This window comes from Chelonia mydas, chromosome 2 (genome assembly GCF_015237465.2).
Source record: "Chelonia mydas isolate rCheMyd1 chromosome 2, rCheMyd1.pri.v2, whole genome shotgun sequence".
In the NCBI taxonomy this organism is placed as follows: Eukaryota; Metazoa; Chordata; order Testudines; family Cheloniidae; genus Chelonia; species Chelonia mydas.
In genome coordinates this window covers 221,731,334-221,754,040 of record NC_057850.1, presented here as the reverse complement: position 1 = coordinate 221,754,040, position 22,707 = coordinate 221,731,334, and the positions used below count along the sequence as shown (strand labels likewise).

The window sequence follows — 22,707 nt, the reverse complement described above, 5'->3', positions numbered from 1 at the left end:
AACCAAAGTGGCATTCAGTACGAATTACTATTAGCTTAATTACTGCATCTGAGTGAGGCTGTGTAACCTAATAATAATAATGAAGAGATTGGAAACATTTCATTACTTGATAAACAGAGGGCTAAATTCTGTCCTCAGCTACAACTGTGCAACTGTACAACTGTGCCTCCAGAGGCAAGTAACATATCAAACACACACAACCCTTAAACGTGTTGTGGAAGCGCTGAGCTATGAGTAACTTTCAGGATGGAACGATTGGGGCCTCTATATATCCAGGGCTGTTCTAATCCAGAGGAAGGTGATCATTGTTAGGGGCAATACTTTTTTTTACATATACCTGCCAAGATCACTGAATGGTCCCTGATGAACCACACATAGGAGCATTTAAGATGAGCATTTTATTTTATTTATTTATTTATTTATTTATTTATTTATTTATTTATTTATTTTGCAGCCTGATGTACTTGAAGTGGGGCTTTACAAGCAGCCCTGATCATGATGCTACTGGGGCTGGGGACGAATGACACTGAGGCTGCTGGGCCTGGAATAGTTTTGCATTGACCTATAGCCCCTACCAGAACTTTTCCTTGCAAAGAAGAAAAAGCAGACTTGTATAGCTTGTCCTTTGGGAGAAGGTGAATGATGTGGTCTAAACAAGTGGGTTCAAGCCATCTTCCAAAGGGCTGGGGTGGAAGCTCATAGCTAAGGGAACTGACTAGCTTGTGTCTTTGCCAGATAAAGATTTTTTTTAAAAAAGGTAGAACGGTAACGGAAAAACAGAAAAGGGGGAAATATTTACAAGGGTGGGAAGTGGAAGCTTTATCAGCAGCCTGCTAGGGAGATAAGCAGCTGGGCTGGCCCGTCTCTGCACCGCTTGGACTCACTCCTTGCCTTCCAGTCTCCCAGGAAAGAGCAAAAGGAGCTGCTGACATTTCTGCTTAAAAGGAAGAATCGATGAATCTTTGTTTCCCACCGCCTGCCTGTTTGACCTTATTGTGTTGCGGAGTAGAAAAGAAAGAAAAGGGAAGGGGCAGGGGGAGGCGATTCGTGCTAACAAAATCCCAGACAAGATCGCAGCCCCTCTGATCGTCGCTGGAGATGTTATTTGGTTGTTGTCTTATTTGCTGCTGGGGCTCATTTCGGATTCTCGCCCCGCTGCAATAAGTCACACGCTTTCCAGCTATCATCCCCGTATTGACAGGCAAATGTCACCCGCCTTTGATTGACGTCCATTGCTCCTGCATGCAGAAGTATGATTTAGGAATCAATTCTGCTTATTTATTTAAAGAGCGCTTTGTGCAGCTCGTAGCTTTGGTAGCTGGGTAACTTGCTTAACATCCTCTGTGGGGAGTTGGTCCCAATGTGACATTCAGGCTGGTCTTTCACCTACCCACTCAGCCGCAGAGGTGCCCACCAGCCCCCGGTTGGGAAGAGGAGGGGAGGAAGAGACCCTGCCATCAAAACTTACTTCCTCTGTCCCTATCTTTACCTGGGACAGCCCCTTGCCTTGAGTCCTGGGCTAGGCTGATTTGCATGAGCGGGAGCCCTTTTCCTTGGCTTGGTTTCTTAAACTTGATCACAACGCCATGTTCTGAACAAAACGGGAGCAGAGGAAGCAGCCTCGGACAAGTCACCAGCAGATCGTTTCATTTTAATTCCAAGAGCGAGCCATTTGCCACGAGCTATTTCTAGGGGTGTCACCAGGATCATGCCTGTGCTCTAAAATCCGGGGGAGCTGCTAATCTCCTGAGCGGCGGGAGGTGTGGTTCCCACTAACTTGCACGGGGGCAATGAGGTGAAGTGGGGAGCCTGGTCCTTAGGCGAAAAGTGCTATTTCCAATCCCGTGCTAAATGCGGCGGGGGAGAGCTCGGGGACCCATTAACCAGGAGGTGGGGGTGACCTTTCCGTCTAGCTCGGTGACCTGCCAGGTTTCCAAACCCCGCTCGTCCCCTTGGGCTGCTCAGCGCCAGGGCGTGCTCACGATTTCACTGTTCATCCGTTGGCAGGGAGGGAACAATCCCCACACGGGCAGGGTGATGCCAAACTCGGGGTGAGTGGGAAGAGCGGAGCAGCTGCTGGAATGAGATGCCAACGCAGCTCCCCTTTCCCCTGCGCTTTTGGGTGCCTATAAATTGCTCCGGCGCCTTTGCCAGCCTCCTCTTCTCCTGGCAGGCGGGCGGGCTGCCGCGCTCACTCGGTCGGCGGCTCCGCACCCGGCCGGCAGCCCCGCAGAGCGCTCGCGGGAGCGCCTGGCAGGGAAGAAGCAGGGACCGGCGAGGAGGGGACGGGGCCGCCGCCGCCGCCGCCGCCGCGAGGGGGGGATTTTTCGTGCGCTCTTGCAAGTTTCACCAGCCGGCGCTGCCTTGGGGGACTTGTTGTCGCTGCAGGAAAAAAAGGAGGGGGCAGGAAAGCGGGGCGATCGCGAGGGGCGCGAAGAGGCCGGCGCGAGGGAAAGTTGATTCGAAGTGGCACCGTATGCAAAAAAAAAAAAAAAAAAAAAAAAAAAAAGTCGATCGCCAGCAGGAGCATAAAAGTGTGAGCGGCTCCGGCGCGGGGCGGCAGCTCCCTGCGCGCCAGAGCAGCGGCAGCCACAGGTGCCCGGGGCTCAGCCTTTGCCTCGTGGAGCGGCCGCGGGCGCTTTCCTCGCCGCCGGAGCGGAGCCGGGGGGCTCGGGCTCGCCAGGGGCTTCGGGGTGTTTTCGGCTCTGAGGAGGTCCCCGCCCAACCAGCAAGATTTTGTCCAAAAGCAGGCAGGAGGATCGCCCTGCGCTGAGCCGGCTGGTGGGCAGCAGGCGGCGGCTGATCGCGGCCGGCGCCCTGGGGGTGGTCATGGTGTTGCTGCTGGTCGTCCTCATCCCGGTGCTGGTGAGCTCGGCCGGCACCTCGGCCCACTACGAGATGCTGGGCACCTGCCGCATGGTCTGCGACCCCTACGGCGGCACCAAGGCGCCCAGCACGGCGGCCACGCCCGACCGCGGCCTCATGCAGTCCCTGCCCACCTTCATCCAGGGGCCCAAGGGCGAGGCCGGCCGGCCGGGCAAGGCGGGGCCCCGCGGGCCGCCCGGGGAGCCGGGGCCGCCCGGGCCGGTGGGGCCCCCGGGGGAGAAGGGCGAGCCCGGGCGCCAGGGCCTGCCGGGCCCCCCCGGGGCGCCGGGGCTGAACGCGGCCGGGGCCATCAGCGCCGCCACCTACAGCACCGTGCCCAAGATCGCCTTCTACGCCGGCCTCAAGCGCCAGCACGAGGGCTACGAGGTGCTCAGGTTCGACGACGTGGTCACCAACCTGGGCAACCACTACGACCCCACCACGGGCAAGTTCACGTGCTCCATCCCCGGCATCTACTTCTTCACCTACCACGTGCTGATGCGGGGCGGCGACGGCACCAGCATGTGGGCAGATCTCTGCAAGAACAACCAGGTGAGGGGCCGGGGGGGGGGGACCTGGGGGGCATCAGGGGCTCGGGGTGGGACATGGAGGGGGGCGAAGGCAGAGGAGCCTGATGTGGGGGATCCCGGAGAGGGGAGCCGCGGGGAAGCACCTGCGGGAGAGGAGGAAGGAGCCGGAGCCCTGCGGAGAGGTGGGGCCCGGGAGGGTGGAGAGGGGCACACCGGGGGCGTGCAGGGGGTAGGCAAGGGCAGGTCCCCGGGGAGAGGTGGTGTCCGGCAGCCAGGGGGGCAGGAGGGGAAGGGCCCCGAGAGGAGGCCTGGCGGGGAGGGGACGGACACGGGACTGGGGGCGTTAGGAGCCAGGCGGCCCCAGGCTGGGCCTATCCCACCCCTTTAAGGCCGATGGGGAAACTCCCCCTTGGCTTCCGGGGAGGAGGCTCCGGGCCCTGCGGTGACCTCGGGGGAAGGGGATCACGTCCCTTCTCTCCCGGCGAGTCAATCCGGTTTTACGCCGGGGAGCTGGGTCCCGGGCGGGCGGGTCAGAGCGGGGGCTCCAGGGGCCCTGCAGCCCGGGCACGTTTGCACAGGAAGGGTGGAGGCTGCAGCCTGGCCCAGCGATGCTCAATAACACCCCTTAGGGTGCTGAAGTGACAGCGCTTGCGGGGGGAGGGAGGCTGGAAAGCACCGCGGCCACACAGTCGCCGTGGGGCACTAGCAGACAGCGCCGTGCACGGCTGAGAGACTGACAAGCACATGCGGGGGGAGCGATTCCCCTCTGCGCTCCCCTCGGGGCGGCTGTAGCGGGAATTGCTCCTCTCCCTGAGCAACACGGCCTCAAAATGGGGCTGGGGGTGGGGGGATCGAGGCGGGGAAGCGGATCTGAACTGCACTCTGGAGGGCTGCGGTCAGCCCCCACTTGCCTACCCGGGGTGCTCCTCTCTCAAGCGCCCAGCCCAGGGAGGCACAGAAAGACGGGGCCCAAGGGGGTGGCCGGGAAGCCAGACGCCCTGAGACTTTCTCTAAGAATACACAGGGCAAGGGACTGAGGGGGACGCGAAATACACAGGAATCCAACGCGCAGTAAGAGGGTAATGGGGACAGGGCCCAGCTGGGGGCTAGCGGGGGCAGAACTCCCATCAGCAGGAAGCATGGCCACTTACGCATTCTAATAAAAGCTAAGTAACCAAGAGGCAACCCGACGCTCCGGTGTGAAACATGCAATAAATAGAAACTACAGGCCAGAATATCGGGGTGATAGGCTGGCAGCTGGGGGCTTTCAAGGCACTGTTGACAGAGCAGGAAATTTATTATTCTGGCATAATTCCCCTGTTAAAGAACTTTTATCACTAAGAACATTAATATTGCCTGCAGACCTTTCCTCTTAGCAGGCTACTTAGGTACAGATAGAGCAAGAATTGTGGATTTCTTCCAAACTGTAACAGCCAAACCAAACATCAAAGAGCCCTCGTTTTTAGGGCTCAGAGTCTGAGATTCGGCATCTTTCCCCCAGGAACAGCGAAATAATGAAAGATCTTGAGATGCTACAGTTTGCAAGACAGCGGCATAATCTATTTTAATTAGTCTAACTGTTGCTACTGCTGAGTTTGTGGAAATGTTCTCTGTAACTTTGTACCTCTTTCCTATACCTCTCTCTCTCGCACACCCACCCACCGTTTCGGTCTGCTGGTTAACGGACAATGGGTAGAAAAAAACCAGGAGTACTTGTCATGCTTTCTAAAAGGACCAGAGACGTTTGGAGTGTGGCCAGAAGGACGGGTGGCTGCAGAAGCTTTCAGCTGGTCGCAAACGAAGATTATACTATAGTTTCTAAATGCTATTTATATGAACTAACGCGCGGGGAAACTTACAAGCGTTACTAATGGTCTGCAAGTAATTCAATATAGCTGGGAACGGTTTGCTACGCCGGGACTATTCTGGGACGAGAAATCCGGCCGACACAGTCCCTGAATTTCCCTCTAGTAAATGTGAAATGTTGCAGGGTCGATGCTTTCAGCAAACAGGGAGCGCACACGGCAGCTTTGCTGCGCTCTGGCTAACGCGTGTATGTGCTGGGCAGGTTTTCCTGGCCTGACAGGGACTGGGCTCATAAAGCTGAAATTCGGGATTCCCGGTCCCTGTGCCGTGGTCCCGATTCCGTGTCGCTTTTCGGATCAAAGCCCCCCGCCCCCGTGAAAGGCACAAAAGTGAAGCTTAAACATGCAGCGCAGTGCCATCGTCCCGTAACCAGACGCGAGCCATTTCACTTAGGCACTGTGTTGAATGCAGGCTCACAGATGGAAGCATCACAGGCCTGTAAATTAATCCGATATGCCACTTAACCTTTTGTTTATGGGTGCTCAGAAGTACTGGGGAACGGAGCTCTGAGGACGTCAGCGGCAATTAATTACATTAGCAAATGTCGACCACGAATGCTGCGTCTGCAGCTGAGCCCGCACTATTAAAACTCTTACATTGTACTACGAGCGCGTCGACTTCTTCCTGTAAAAGCAATGCTGTGTAGAGTAGACAGTGCGTCTGCCGTGTCTGCGATTAAATCATGAGCCTGTCTGTGGGTATTAAAACCTCGGAAGTATTTCTCCCTCTACATGCTAGAAGTCCAATAAAATACCACGGCAAAGCAAGGCATGCAGTGAAAAACCCTTATTATAAATATTAAATTGAGCCGGAGACTAACCGAAAAGATCCCAACTATTAATAAACCGCTTCAGCCCCCTTGCAGGACTACAATACACATCTCCCGCTGACTGAGCGTCTTGTGTACAAGGGATGTTACTTTCCCCCCCTTCTCTTTATACGTAGGAGGAGAAGTAATGGTTAAGCTTAAATATCAGGACTCAGTTTATTTGAAATTAGTTAGTAGTTTCAGTGCACGGGTGCCTTTTAAAAGTGTGATTTGTTCGTGAAGCACTGGCGGGTGATGCAATGTGATAGTAGTTAACTTTCTAGAGTATTTGTGAAAAAGCCTGGATGTTATAAAATGAAATCGTTAAAAAGGGGTTTGAGTCTGCCCCAGATGGTGTTATATATTCAATAGTATTCTCTAGGGGGGGGGACATTACTACGGGGAGAGGGCATGATTTATAGGAAAAAATCATCCCAAAGCAGTGTATAGGGTATTGGGAAGCTTACGCTCTCCAGTGTAACACATTGCCCTCCTTAATAGTTATAGAGCTTAAACACAAGAAGTGCTGAGATCACATTGCTTAGCTGGTATGTGTCTGCAATTTCAGTGTCCCAATGTACCTTTATAAAATGATGAGGTGGGCAGTCATGCAACTTATAAAATGGGTACTACATTAATGGTTTAATTTTGAAATACATTTACACTCTTAGGGCAGTACACTTAGGAGTCTTCTGAGACTATTTTCATAGGCTTTAAAAAGAAATTACATTGGCTTTCCCAAACAAAGGAAGAAAACCCCTTAAGGGTAACACACTGGACTGTGGGACCAAGTTAATGCATTTACAGGGCTTTGTGGCTATACACAAATTAATACAATCTGCGAGATTATTTTTAGGTTCTCAATGTCTAAATCATTCTCTCAGTACAGCCAAGTACTACCTAGGGTCTTAGCAATGAAATGTCCATTGCTGTAGCGAATGTCCAGCACCCATATTCTTCATAATGAGTGCTTTTAATGGTAAAGCCACTAGCACAAATAGTTTGTTACTGTACAGCAGATATACTTATTCATAACAACACAGGTATAAATGTTAAATATATCCAAGAAGTAGAATTTAATTGTGGCATGAATGGAATTTGTTTGGGTGTGTGTGGGGGTGGTAATTTAAACAATTCAATTTGCCAATGTGCAGGGCATTAGTTCCCTAGGAAAATCATTTTGTTTCACATATATTAAAATACAAACTAACCATGGCCACATATTTATTCCCTCTTCCTTCATTTATAGTAGCAATAACCACCTCTATTTTCTATGGAGGAGTGTTAATGGCCCAAAGCCATCAATTCCGCCCTGATGGTCATTAATCCCTAAGAAATGCCCCATGCCTTGATAGTTATTGCTGAAATAATGGTCAAAACAGATCATCTCAATAAACAATTATACATGTGAACCAATGACTCATATATTAATATATTTGTTTAAATTTGCACATTGTTATGCAATTATAAACCTTGTAAGCTGGTCTCACCCCTGCTAGGTGATGCACAGAGAATTTTTGCTGCTTAAGCTTCATAATGAAATACCTTGAGATCTAGAGTGCTACAGAGCCTTCCTCTTTAACATTTCACTATTAACGTGGGATCATGCCACATGAAAATTTAATTTGAAAACCTATCATTTAAACTTTAAAAGGAATGCATGGAAATTCTAGACTTATAGCTCATTTTTTTCAATTCTGAAGATAAAAATCCCACATATTGTAAGTCAAGTCATGCATTATTACTTACTTCTCATTTGCAAAACCACTAAATCACTTACAGCTCTGTATAACTATTCTAGAATAGGGCCAAGCAACAAAGATGATGATAAAATAAATCACATACAAATAAGTTTAAATATTTTACAAAGCAGAACTAAATTATAGTTAAATGATTTGGAGGATTACCTTTACTTGAGGATGCGACAGAATATTCGTTGCTCAAGACTGACATACAATTTGATACTGATTATAAATTCCTTTCAGTTTGCTAATAAATTCCTTTTTCTTTGCTAATAATGTCAAACTCAGTTAGTAGCCAAACAGTAAGAAGGGAAAAATGTTTGCGTTAAAGTAGTATATTCAGGTTTTTTTTAAAAAAATCAAATATCTGAAACCTCCATAATTCATCTTAAAATACACGCTGATGTAATTTTAAAATTTATATCTTTTAGACTGTACAGAAGTTAAATGATTATGTGAAATTTGTGCCAATAACAGAATTTCCTACTTTGGCTTCGATTGGTTTATCCACTAGTATTTTTTTGTTCTTCAGCATTTCATTTAAATTTTGATGACTTATTTGGAGACAAATCAACTACAAGGGTTTAAAGTTCATTGGCAGCAAGAGATTATTTTATTTCTGTGTTTTTGCAACACAATCTGGTAACTATTATGATCAGAACATGTCTGAAAAACTCCACCTTAATACCTGGGACTGATAGTGATCTCATGCCAGTGTAAATCAGTAGTTCCACTGGAGTTAGAATTACACCAATCTAAACCTGGAGTGAGCCCATAATCAGCTCCCTGGAGTCTAGCTATTTTTTGTATTAAAAAAAAAATTAAAACAAATAGGGGCAAAATAGCTGGAGATGTGAGAGTGAGCAGTCCTGTATTATTCAGAGGCAAACAAGCCATGTGATAATGATTTGAGTTAAAATATTTAGGCTACTTCTGGGAGAACTTGCTGCTACATTGTAAACCATTTCTAGCAATGGCAGAAATAGTGATGGTATTGTTAGGGGAAAACTACAGCTGAGAGGCGTCTAGGCATATTTAAAGTGGCACTGAACGTGTGCAACGCCTTCTGAGGACATGTTTTAATTACACCATGCAGAAAGAATGTCCAAGTTTCTTAACCAAACATTTATGTTTGTTTTTGTTTTACATAGGTTCGAGCTAGTGCAATTGCTCAGGATGCTGATCAGAACTACGACTATGCCAGTAACAGCGTGGTTCTTCATTTGGAGCCAGGAGATGAAGTTTACATAAAATTAGATGGAGGAAAAGCACATGGAGGAAACAACAACAAATACAGCACATTTTCTGGATTTATTATTTATGCTGACTGATTATGAGTCAAAAACTAAGCTTGTTCTTCTAAGAGATGGATTCATGTGGCAGAAGTCAATGAATCAAGAATCCAGCGGATACTGACCGTGGGACACCTCAGTAGTGGGGGAAAATCAAATGCTACCTGACTCACATCTGTATGACACAAAGAAACCTTACATTTAAAAAAAAATAATAAAAAAAAATATATATATAAAAGCAAGTTAAACAGATGTGTGATCCACTACCGCCAAAGCAAATACTTCTTATTGTTAGTGTCAATGTGAATGAAGTCCTATATAGATCACAAATTTTTCTAGGAAAATCTAAAGACACTGAATTATTTCTTCGGTATATATGATACTTTGATGTATTATGATCTTGCTGCTTTATCCATACATCAGCTTTGGTTCTTGTGACTTACCCGCTAACTATGATGCTTGGAGTCCACTCATAGTGAGGAATGAGTTTACAATAAAAGGAAGAGGTAATTGAAATGCTTCTTCTCTCCAAAGGAATTGTTTGCCTTGTACTTTTGTTATCCTTCTATCTAGAACTAGAAACTAATAAGTTTCAAGCCTTAACTCTTAATTTCCCTGCTTTGTGAGTGTAGGTCAGGCCTTTTAAATGATTTCCACCCATTCGTTTAGTTTAAATTTCCTTTCCCGCCCCTTAATTTTATTCTAAGAGAGAAAGACAGAAGAAACAATTCAATGAAAATATAAGAGATGATAAAACAAACTGCCTATATTTGGACCAAATCCTGGGTCCACTGAAGCCAACTGCAAAACTCCCATTTGGCTTTTAATATGTAAACAGATTTGGCTCTTAATATGTAAACACTTGTAAATACATATGTTTAGACAATTTAACAAACCCGTTCTTGATGGTTTGTTGTGTAAATACTGTTTTAGCAAATCTAACATCCACACTCCCAGGCCAGGCCAGAATAATTTCTTTGCTGCGATTAGTCTTCAGTGTAAATCTGTAGTTACTACTTTTGTTTAACAAAAGATTATTTATGATTTGACATACTACAAAGAGTCAACTGGAGTCGTTACATAGAACATTGTGAGAAAACCACTGGCCAAAATCCTGCTCGGCTTATTTATGCAACCAGTCTTGCTGAAGTCAGTGTGGATACTTGCATGAGAGTAGGATTTGGGCCCTATGTGATGATGCCATCACACAGTACCTGTTACAAGGTATTGCATTCGTTTGTAGTATGGTGTGACGGAAATTAACAGATAAGCATATTACCAAATATGAAAACCAGTTATGCAAAGAGAGAAACAGATTTTCAAATGCAAAAAACTGTGTATTAAAACCTATTTTTCTTGTATCTATATATCTATATCTCAAAAAGGCTTACTCAGTATAATAGACTAATGGCCTGGAGAATTACATTGTAAAAACATGCTTTTCAGTTATAGTTCTACAAAAATCTTTTACAATCAGTAATAGCAGCAATATCAGTAATACCTCTATAAAAAGGATTTTTATTTAGAAATTATGTTTTTGTTTTTTTAATTGCTCCCATGTTGATACTTGCAAGTTTAAGTCTAAAGCAAAATTATAGCAGGAATACATAACAGAACCTTTACAGTAGGGTCAAAATAATTACGTAACTACCTGCTGTAATGTTTATGCAGTATAGATCTTAGATTACATTCATGGCAGAATAAAAATACTATTTGTATAAATTGCTATGCAGTAGTGAGAGGCCAGACCTAGTTTTTCTGTTTTACATAATCTGCCCCATGCAACTTTCTCTAATCTACCAAGGGAAGGGGACAAACTGAGATTTGTCATATACTAAAGTGTCAAATGTTCGCCATAATTAAAGAGAAATATCTTCCCCTTTGATTTTTTGATAACTTTAAGATAGAGATTTTAAAGATAGAAAAATCCCCCTAGAAAGCATTTATTTACATGATTAAGGCATTTCTTACACAGACCATATCATTCTTCTGGTCTGTTCCTCCTTTGGACAGCTGTTCAATTCAAAAGACATGATGTGCCATCAGTTAGTCTATGCTCAATAAGAGAATCTCATATGTAACGTATCTTGGCTCTCAAAAGGGAGAGTTGTGCTACATAACTGCCTTTTTTTTTTTTCTGTTTCCTCATTACATCATATCAGTTTGGTTAAACATTTCTACTCTCCTAGTAAAAAAGACACCAACCCATATTTATGGACTGTACTGATTATATGCAATATATTTTATAATGGACACATAGTTGACTTCACATCTGCTCATATCACAATTGCTTTTATTGCAGAGGACCACCGCTACAGAGTGGTTGGCAGCAAAGCTTTGGAGATTTCTTATGTAGGTATCAAACAACAAGGTTTCAAGCAAAAAATCATTTATAACTAGCAATGCACATTCACCAAGAAGTGAACCGGAATACTTCATTACCACAGGACATCAAAAGCTGGACTCGTGAAAGAATAAGCTGTTGAAATGAGATTGCCATTGCTAACATACAATCTTTTCTTTGGATAAATAAATATTTACCCCTGTTTTGGTCTAGAGGAAAGAACAAATATTTAAATGAAAAACATATATAAGGCAAACATTTCTTTTTTGAATCATATCTTGACAAACTGATTTGTAAACTGATTAAATCATGGCCTTTGTTATAACTGTAACAACTCATTAAATTGTATTATGTAATATATTTGGACTTGTGGATTTTCATCTTTTCAACATCAAGCTGATTTGCATGACACTTCACATTTTCACTTGCAAGTTTCCAAAAGTTCAACTCAAAATTTTAACATAATTAAAAAAAAAAGACTTCTAAAACATAAAGTTGTTAGTGGTCTACAAATTGCTTTATTAAAAATATCTTTTCCATGTATTCTTTTACATTTTCATTTAAAAATAATCTCTACAAGTTGCTAATCATGAGAGATACAGTAGCTTTTTTGAAATCACGTTGTCTTCCTTCTGTTATTCTGTTTTCTGCAGTAGCTATTTAAAAGTGCCATATTCTTTTTTAAGCATTAATTAAAAAACAGCAGGATAATTAACAGGATCATCAATATTACAAGGAACATCAAATCGCTCCAGAGGAGGGCCATTTAACTGGAAACATTTTAAATTTCCTCAAGTAGCTAAGCTGATGCATCTTTAAAACAATAATAATCCTGAATAATAATTAACTATAGTATTAAATCTGCTCTTTGGAAACAGTTATTTCAAAATTTACTTGGGAAAATTCTGCAGTTGTGCTCAAAACAAATAACTCATTCAGGACCAGATTATTAGAGGTAATCAGATGGAGAGATAATACACAAAATTTTTTGTTCTAATTATAAAGGGAAGTGATTATCTGCTCTTTGGGGGTCTTATGAACATCACACAAGTTTTCCTCAAAAGAACCTAGCTTTAAAATGACCACTCTATTGAGACAAATCTGACTTTTATCAGCAAGCTTTACATACAAGACGTGAATGGCTAATCATGAGCTCTATTTAAAAGTCAGCCACTGTTTTGGGTTCTCAATCAATATCTTATCAATTATATTTTGGGATATGCCTCTTATTAGCATTTTAGGAACAATGTTTTTGAGGATATGTGAATATCCATGACCTCCATATTTCATCAATCGATTCTTAGTGTGCACATCATGAGCAATTACAATTCTGTCTTCATAGCCTTCGTCAATCAACATCCGAATCCTGCATAAAAGTAAATACAAAGTATGTCTGTCAGTTAAGAGTTCATACAATTCTGGAAGTAATACAGAAATAATTAGTATTTAAATATTTTACAGGGGCATACCTCTAGTATGTATTATAAATTAAATGAACTATTTTAGGCTCTTTAAAAGAAACAAGCAGGCATGTTTCTTAAATATACACAAAAGATTAAACGATCCTAGATCCATTTTAGAGAGAAGAAATCCCTTTGGAAGCAAGACAATGTCACACATCTGGAGTGATGGGTGGGAAAATCCACTTTGCCAGGATTTATTACACTGTTTTGCAGTCCTGCTCCTTCAGTGTCAATGGGAAGATTCATGGATTTCAACATGAGTAGGCCTGGCCCACAAGACTAAACAATCGCTTCCTACATACACTGTTCTTCAAATGATCATTTAACAGGGTTAATTCTGGCCTCTAACCTGATACAAACCATTTCCACACCTGTACTGCTAAGTAGTTCAGCTGCATTTACACACTTTTTTTGAGGGATTTCCACAAACAAAGAACATGGTAATGCACAGGGATTAGATAACTTCCAACCGTGGCTCTTTCTGCTGAAGAATCAAATCTCCTGGAGGATTTTTGCTCACTCTAAACAGTCTTTCTTAACAATACTAGTTTCTTATTCTGCAATCACACAGGGAAAAGCAAAACCATAGGTGTAAATGGCTGTAGCCCTGCTGAAGTAAATCAAGCTTAAATCAGCGGAGGCTCTGACCCAGATTGTTGAAGTTTATTCACAGAATAAAGTATGTGTGGATTATGCAAATAGTAACATTTCTTTAGTGAATTTCCATCTGGAATAACTGGGCTATAGACATTTCAAGTCTTTGAGAGTCACCAATTTCCACAAAGACAAAATCACACAGATAATATCTCACCCTCAGCAGCATATCTATGGAGAAAGTCAATTAAATGGCTAGCCTAGCAGCAGCTGTCTTTGCTAGTTCTGTACAAATAAAAATGTCAGCAATATAATAGGTGTAAAGGGCTAATAAACAGATTTTGCACAAGCAGAGAAAGGGCCAAGTTGGGATAGATGATAAGATGGTGGCTAATGTCTTTACCTCTGAGGCCTGGTCTACACTACGAGTTTATGTTGGATTTAGCAGCATTAAATCCGAATTAACCCTGCACCCAGCATGGAGCGAATGGGAGGTACTGGATCTGATCGCTGTATGGGGAGAGGAATCTGTGCTATCAGAACTACGTTCCAAAAGACGAAATGCCAAAACATTTCAAAAAATCTCAGAGGCCATGAGGGACAGAGGCTACAGGAGGGACACAACACAGTGCTGCATGAAACTTAAGGAGCTCAGACAAGCGTACCAGAAAACCAAAGAATCAAACGGACACTCCGGGACAGAGCCCCAGACATGCAGCTTCTACGCTGAACTGCATGCAATTCTAGGGGGGGCCGCCACCACTACCCCACCCCTGTCCGTGGACTCCGATGATTGGGTACTCTCCGCCATGCCTGAGAATTTTGCGGACGGGGAAGATGAGGAGGAGGATGAGCTTGAGGAGAGCACACAGCACACCGTTCTCCCCGACAGCCAGGGTCTTTTTATCACCCAGACTGAAATACCTTCCCAACCCAATGAAGCCGGAGAAGGGACCTCTGGTGAGTGTACCTTTTAAAATATAATACATGTTATAAAAGCAAGCATTTTTTAATGATTAAGTAGCCCTGAGGACTTGGGATGCATTCGTGGCCAGTACTGCTACTGGAAAAGTCTGTTAACGTGTCTGTGGATGGAGCGGGAATCCTCCAGGGACATCTCCATGAAGCTCTCCTGGAGGGACTCTAAAAGCCTTTGCAGAAGGTTTCTGGGGAAAGCAGCCTTATTCCGTCCACCATGGTAGGACACTTTACCACGCCATGCTAGTAGCAAGTAATCTGGTATCATTGCATGACAAAGCCTGGCAGCGTATGGTCCCGGCATTTGCTGGCATTCAAGCAACATCCGTTCTTTATCTCTCTGTGTTATCCTCAGGAGAGTGATATCGTTCATGGCAAGCTGGCTGAAATAGGAGAATTTAATTAAGGGGACATTCAGAGGTGCCCGTTCCTACTGGGCTGTTTGCCTGTGGCTGAAAAGAAATCCTCCCCACAGTTAGCCATGCGGGGCGGTGAAGGGCGGGGGGCATTGGTGCTGAGCTGTTCGCATTTGGCTAGCAGGGATCTTCCCTGATACCAGCCATGCGGTGGCGGGAGGGGAAAAGTGATAATCCTAGAGAACTGGATGGGGGGAAGGAGGTTAGTTTGGTTTCTGCTGCTGCACGTTAACAGCAAAACTGCAGCACTAAATGGCCAACTCAACGGGCTTTGCTTGGTATGGGAAAGGAAGGGGCTGCTGTTATGAAGGTTGCAGAAGTTGAAAGACTATGGCTTACCATGGCCGCCTGCAAGCCGAATTCTGTTGCCCGGCCCTGTGCGTGTGATCTCTAGCACCAAAGCTGCAGGCACTTAATATAAGATGCAAAATATGACCTTGTACCAAAATCACATGTGCTCTGTAATGTGAATAGTATTATTCACCATGAAAGAGTATAACCATTGTTCTGTAAAACGTATCTTTTTAAATACTTCACTCCCTTTTTTTCCTTCAGCAGCTGCAAATGTTTCAAGCCTTTCTCCTCCGTCCCATAGGTGATCTCAGATAAGGCAGCGAAAAAAATGCACGCGCGATGACATGTTCTCTGAGCTCATGCAGTCGTCTGGCACTGACAGAGCTGTGTGGAGGGACACAATAGCACGGAGTACAGGACGGTGGCCGATGAACGTGAGGAGAGGTGGTGGCAGGAAGATCAGAGGAGGCATGAGGAAACGCTGGGGCTACTGCGGATCAAACAGACACGCTCCGGCATCTGGTGGAGGCTCATGAATGGCAGCAGGATCACAGACTGCCGTTGCAGCCCCTGCTTAACCACCCTCCCCAAGTTCCATAGCCTCCTTACCCAGACGCCCAAGAACGCGGGGTGGGAGGCTCCGGGCACCCAACCACTCCACCCCAGTGGACAGCCCAAGCAACAGAAGGCTGGCATTCAACAAGTGGCCTTTTCCTTCCCTCCTACCCGCCTCCCACACCCCACCCAGATTACCTTGTGAGTTATCTCCCTAGTTTTATAATCAATTAATAAAGAATACATGTTTTTTAAATGATAGTGACTTTATTTCCTTTGCAAGCAAGCTGTGATTGAAGGGGGGAGGGCGGGTGGCTTACAGGGAATTTAGAGGCAACCAAGGGGGCGGCTTTTCATCAAGGAGAAACAAACAGAAGTGTCACACAGTACCCTGGCCAGTCATGAAACTGGTTTTCAAAGCTTCTCTGATGCGCACCACGCCCTCCTGTGCTCTTCTAACCGCCCTGGTGTCTGGCTGCGCGTATTCAGTGGCCAGGCGATTTGCATCAACCTCCCACCCCGCCATAAACGTCTCCCCCTTACTCTCACAGAGATTGTGGAGCACACAGCAAGCAGCAATAACAATGGGAATATTGGTTTCGCTGAGGTCTGAGCGAGTCAGTAAACTGCGCCAGTGACCCTTTAAACGTCCAAATGCACATTCTACCACCATTCTGCACTTGCTCAGCCTATAGTTGAACAGCTCCTTACTACTGTCCAGGGTGCCTGTGTACGGCTTCATGAGCCATGGCATTAAGGGGTAGGCTGGGTCCCCAAGGATAACTATAGGCATTTCAACATCCCCAATAGTTATTTTCTGGTCTGGGAAGTAAATCCCTTCCTGCAGCTGTTTAAAGAGACCAGGGTTCCTGAAGACGCGGCCATCCCACGTTGATGTTGATGTGAAACGTCCCTTGTGATCCACAGTGCTTGCAGCACCATTGAAAAGTACCCCTTGAGGTTTATGTACTGGCAGCCCTGGTGGTCCGGTCCCAAGATAGGGACATGCGTTCCGTCTATAGCCCCACCACAGTTAGGGAATCCCATTGCAGCAAAGCCATCTACTATGATCTGCACATTTTCCAGAGTCACTACCTTTGATAGCAGCAGCTCAATGATTGCGTTGGCTACTTGCATCATAGCAACCCCCACAGTAGATTTGCCCACTCCAAATTGATTACCGACTGACCGGTAGCTGTCTGGCATTGCAAGCTTCCACAGGGCTATTGCCACTTGCTTGTGAACTGTGAGGGCTGCTCTCAACTTGGTATTCTTGCGCTTCAGGGCAGGGGAAAGCAAGTCACAAAGTTCCATGAAAGTGCCCTTATTCATGCGAAAGTTTCGCGGCCAGTGGGAATCATCCCAGACCTGCAACACTATGCGCTCCCACCAGTCTGTGCTTGTTTCCCGGGCCCAGAATTGGTGTCCCACGGCATGAGCCTGGCCCATTAACACCATGATCTCCAAATTGCAGGGGAACACGGTTTTAGAGAAAAGTGTGTTCATGTCCTCATCACCGCACTGCCGTCGCCTCCTCGCCTGGTTTTTCAGGTGCTGGTTCTGCATACACTGCACGATAATGCGCAAGGTGTTTATAATGGTCATAATTGCTGTGGTGAGCTGAACAGGCTCCATGCTTGCTGTGATATGGCGTCTGCTCCTGCTCGGGCAATCCAGGGAAAAGGGCGCAAAACGATTGTTTGCCATTGCTCTGCTGGAGGGAGGGGCACCTGACAACATGGCTTACAGGGAATTAAAATCAACAAAGGGGGTGGCTTTGTGAGAAACAGAATGGCCCCCTCAAGGATAGAACTCAAAACCTCAAGGATAGAACTCAAAACTGGGTTTAGCAGGCCGTTGATTTCACGGAGGGAGGGAGGAGAAAATGAATACAAACCAAATCTGGTCTATTTCTTGTTTTGATCCACTTCATCTACCTTTATACATCTTGTACTGCAGTACGACTGCTAGCCATCGTCATCTCCTGGGTGCTCGGCAGAAGACGGTGCTGTATGACTGCTGGCCATCATCTTCTCCTGGCTGCTGATTAAAAGACAGTGCACTGCCAGTAGGACTAAATCGCCATGAGACGAAACTTAAAAGGGAAATGACCTGGCTGAGTCACGCCCACGTTTGCCCAGGCACCCCTGACCTCATCGAGGTCGGTTAAAAGAGCACCCAGGACTACGTCAGTGACAGCTACCAGTCATACTGCACTGTCTGCTGCCAAAAGGCAATCAGCTGCTGCTGTAGCAATGCAGTAGCGCATCTGCCAGCACCCAGGAGACATACGGTGACGGTGAGCTGAGCGGGCTCCATGCTTGCCGTGGTATGGCGTCTGCATGGATAACCCAGGAAAAAAGGCGCAAAACGATTGTCTGCCCTTGCTTTCATGGAAGGAGGGAGGGAAGGGCGGCCTGATGATATGTACCCAGAACCACCTGCGACAATGTTTTAGCCCCATCAGGCATTGGGATTTCTACCCAGAATTCAAATGGGCGGCGGAGACTGCAGGAACTGTGGGATAGCTACCCACAGTGCAACGCTCTGGAAGTCGACACTTGCCTCGGTACTGTGGATGCACTCCGCCAACTACATGCACTTAGAGCATTTGTGTGGGGACACACACAATCGAAGGTATAAAAACGCTTTCTACCAAACCGACTTCTATAAATTCGACCTAATTTCGTAGAGTAGACAAGGCCTGAGGGTGAAGTTTGGCTGGGGGATCTGCAAAAATCACCTCCTCTATGGCAGTGCAGAAGCAGCTTCATTAACCTTCCTGCATCCTGCCACCCTCTTCCAGTCAGCAGAACCACTTTGGTTCCACTCCTTTCAGCGTGTTCCTTCCACGCTTGCAAAATGTGGAACCCTAAGTGAACAAAGGTAGAATTCTGCTGCCTGATATACCCTCATGATAAGAGCCTACTATATCTGAAGGTTGTTCAACTTGCTTCTCTGACAGCATCTACTGGCACAGAAGGGACTGTCAATGTGTTTTGGCCAGGTGTAGGTTTTGCTGCATTAAGAATGTTACCAAGAGTCCTGAGATCCCACTAGCTTGCAACATTAAAATGGAAGAGATGAATATTAACAAAACTGGTGTTTGTTCATTGCTTATCACTCACATAAACTTTTCGATTCCACCATTTTTACTAGCACTCTGAAATTTTGATTTTTCATTATTTGAGTGTGCTTTGATCCAGTGCAAGGAACATTGTATTATTTTGTCATCAGCAATATGAAAGTTCTTACTGTTAGCTTGGGGTGGGGGATGGCAGGATTTATACAGAAGATTGGTTATAAGGAGATATGTGCATGTAGCTGGGCAAAAATCATAGTCACCCTAAATCTGGTAAATAAGGTATGGTTTGGGACTTAGTGCCAAACTGGAGGTTTTTCATAAAATACACATGCTAACATTGTAAGTACTGTAGGTCTGCCACAGTGCAAGTACGTCCTCCATCCCAAAACTACATGCCAGTGCCAGATTGTGTACTTGGTAGAGGATAAGATGGCAGTGGCTGAGTCTGTAAATCAAAATTTAATACTAACCAAACCACCAGATCTGAGCAAGGAAAACCAGATAAAAGAAAAAGTAGGTGTCATAAATATAAAGGGAAGGGTAAACCCCTTTAAAATCCCTCCTGGCCAGAGGAAAAATCCTCTCACCTGTAAAGGGTTAAGAAGCTAAAGGTAACCTCGCTGGCACCTGACCAAAATGACCAATGAGGAGACAAGATACTTTCAAAAGCTGGGAGGAGGGAGAGAAACAAAGGGTCTGTGTCTGTCGGTACGCTGCTTTTGCCGGGGATAGAACAGGAATGGAGTCTTAGAACTTTAGTAAGTAATCTAGCTAGGTATGTGTTAGATTATGATTTCTTTAAATGGCTGAGAAAAGAACTGTGCTGAATAGAATGACTATTCCTGTCTGTGTGTCTTTTTTGTAACTTAAGGTTTTGCCTAGAGGGATTCTCTATGTTTTGAATCTAATTACCCTGTAAGGTATCTACCATCCTGATTTTACAGAGGTGATTCCTTTACTTCTATTAAAAGTCTTCTTGTAAGAAAACTGGATGTTTTTTCATTGTTCTAAGATCCAAGGGTTTGGGTCTGTGGTCACCTATGCAAATTGGTGAGGATTTTTACCAAACCTTTCCCAGGAAGTGGGGTGCAAGGTTTGGGAGGATTTTGGGGGGAAAGACGTGTCCAAACTACGTTTCCCAGTAAACCCAGTTAAAGTTCGGTGGTGGCAGTGGATCCAGGGGAAAAGGATAAAATTAATTTATACCTTGGGGAAGTTTTAACCTAAGCTGGTGAAAGTAAGCTTAGGAGGTTTTCATGCAGGTCCCCACATCTGTACCCTAGAGTTCAGAGTGGGGAAGGAACCTTGACAGTAGGTAAGAGATGCCATAAAAAAAACCAACCCAAACCAATCAATAAACATAAATTTTGAAGGAGATTATGTCAGAGATGATGACTGGGTCAGCCTAAGATCCAGGCAGTGCCAGAAATACAACTTCCCCCATCCCATAACTTTCCTAAAAATTTACAATAAATCTACATGCCTGCTCATTAAAAAAATAATTTTCAACATACCCTTTGCGTATACCTATATTATATGTACATACACATACATATTTATAGCTGTATTTGTGTGACTAGACATACACATTTATGTAAGTTAATTCATACGTAAGTATTGGATCTGAACATGAATATGCTTGAAAATGTTCTTCTCTTTAAATACTTGTACAAACAAATGTCAGGGTCATGTTGATACATATTACACTGTGTGAAATACAAATCAAGTGTCAGGCTATTAGGAATCTGCAGAAAAACAGGAGGCTGCCACTGTCATGGTGTTTCCAGCGTGAACACACTGAAAGTACAAGAAACAGTTTAATGGCGTTTCCAACCCAAACACACACACACACACTCTCTCTAAAAAGCCTGCTGCTACACTCATTCAATGCCAGGGAGCTAAGCAGGAACAGCTGTGGCTGGGAGAGAGGGGGGGGAATATTATGGATGAGACAAAAAATATTACCATGATTAAGGAGAGACACATTACCCCAGGCCTAGTAGAGCAATCCTTTTGGATGCATAGCTCCCAGTGTTTTCAATAAGAGTTCTACATGCAAAACAACTGCAGCACTGGGTGAATGTTTTGCAAGCCCATGTTAGAAAGGCCAAGTGTGAAAAACTGTTGTTACATCAGAACAGGATTTGAGATCGTGAGTGCAAGACTGAAAAGCAATATAAAGAGAGAGAAGATTTCCTATTGCGTAAAACCAGAGATTTTTCAGGCACAGAGAAAGTCAAGTGCAGAATCAGACAAATACCTGGCAGAAAGAAAAGAGATAACAGTCTGCAACCAGACAAGAGAGACTGTGTAGCCAATGTAACAGAGGCAGCCCAGGCAGAAAAGTAATGTCCACAAATAGGAGTTAAAACTAGAAAGATATTTCCTATATTTCCTCAAATGATTAGGAATTGTAAAAACCTTCTCATCAAAAAGTGAGGAGAAAAAAGTGTTTCTGTCCCTGGGAGAAAAAAGGGATGGCATCTTGCGATGTAGCAATCTGCCACTTGATTAGGAATGACATTGCTGACAAGCAGACACAGGGGATCCCACTCCAAACATAGCAGGAAGCCCCAGCCTGGGCAGATCATACCCACCTCAGACACATACCTCAGGGGTCTGTCTCTTTTGTAACCTCTAGCAACACTTGTAGAGTGTGCTATGCTAATAAAATCTCACTGAATTGAACTGGTATTGGAGACGCTGATTAGCAGCAGGGAAGAGGACTAGAAGAAGTGAACAAGAAGATCATTAAAGAGTTTGAAGAGAAAAGAATGTTATTCCTTGGATAGGGAGTGTGGTGGTGGTGGGAGAAGTGATAGAGGGCCTAGCAGACAAACAGATCATGCTGAACAGTGGAAGCAAAGGGGCAAATTCACCTTTCATGTAAGTGGCTGCACCTCCATTAAAGCCATTGGTGAATTTGGGCCCAAGTTTTTTGCCCATTTATCAGACATTGCAATTAGACTGGACAATGGATAGTAATAACACTAATTCAGGGATGACTACAGACAAAGACCAGACCGTTATCTAATCACATTTAATCCCTCACTTTGGAAATCAGGATGCTAAAAAAAAGAGAAACCACTGTCTGTGGTGACATTCAACTAAATGAATAAATAATTATGAATAAACATCTTTAAAATATTCTACTTGCTTAGGTTTTCATAGTTACGTTTTCTGTAGGAAGAAATATGTGTATTATATTTACCTAGCTAGGTAAGAGACAGAGTTATATTTATTGTACTAGATAAAAGTACCAGCAACAGTAAACTACCATAATTTAGCATATTGGTATGAGCAGTGAGCAGGACCATTCTGTGATGCATTCGAAAACCTGCATACCAATAATTTTCATTTTCAGTAGCTAGCAGTGTTATTGTTTATACTTCATTGCATTGCAGTAGGTACCTTGCAATTCTTTCGTTGTCACTTGGCATATCAATATCGGGATGGAAGTGGTAATGAAGCAACTCTGTACCAAAGAGGTCATACTCTAAGTAGCATCCAAGTTTAGCGAACTCCAGCAGTTTCTTCTCATCAAATATAGTCCTGCAGAAAATACAGAGCACAGCATAAATGTGCATAAACAAGTCATCATCATAACACATGCTGGATATTGTTCCAGGGCTCCATGTTATATGGACTACAGCATTTAAATATGCCACTGGGGGAAATCTTACCTCCAAGGAACTAAAAATATTTGATCAGGTTTACTGAGAAATTGAGCTACTGTTTGAGAAATTTAAGTTAATAAATAATAATAAACCAACATATTATTCAGTCTTTTCACACGTCATTTGGAGATTCCATGCCTTTTAAAATATGTTAACATGTAGCATCACAAGTGCAATTATAATGAACTTCAATGAGAA

The 22,707-nt window shown here is 44.6% G+C and overlaps 2 protein-coding genes across 16 annotated transcripts in view; one reads left to right on the top strand and one right to left on the bottom strand.

The window, feature by feature from the left end:
* The first annotated feature begins 2,478 nt into the window (after positions 1 to 2,478).
* On the top strand, positions 2,479 to 11,807 carry C1QL3 (complement C1q like 3). Its single transcript, XM_007058501.3, has 2 exons — positions 2,479 to 3,417; positions 8,963 to 11,807. Exons 1-2 carry the CDS (start codon positions 2,830 to 2,832, stop codon positions 9,140 to 9,142), a joined length of 768 nt encoding a protein of 255 aa, XP_007058563.2. The 5' UTR covers positions 2,479 to 2,829; the 3' UTR covers positions 9,143 to 11,807.
* A 138-nt stretch (positions 11,808 to 11,945) lies between these two features.
* The window catches only part of PTER (phosphotriesterase related), a 34,687-nt gene continuing 23,925 nt past the window's right edge, over positions 11,946 to 22,707 (bottom strand). For 14 of the 15 annotated variants that reach the window (XM_037890772.2, XM_037890776.2, XM_037890780.2 and 11 more), the window contains 2 exons: positions 22,244 to 22,384; positions 11,946 to 12,813 (listed from right to left, as the gene is read on the bottom strand). In XM_037890772.2, coding sequence (XP_037746700.1) covers positions 12,603 to 12,813; positions 22,244 to 22,384 — 352 coding nt within the window. In that variant the 3' untranslated portion in view covers positions 11,946 to 12,602. Of the gene's footprint in view, positions 12,814 to 20,466; positions 20,630 to 22,243; positions 22,385 to 22,707 lie in introns of those variants that run through there. The other variant, XM_037890781.2, reaches the window with a different exon arrangement.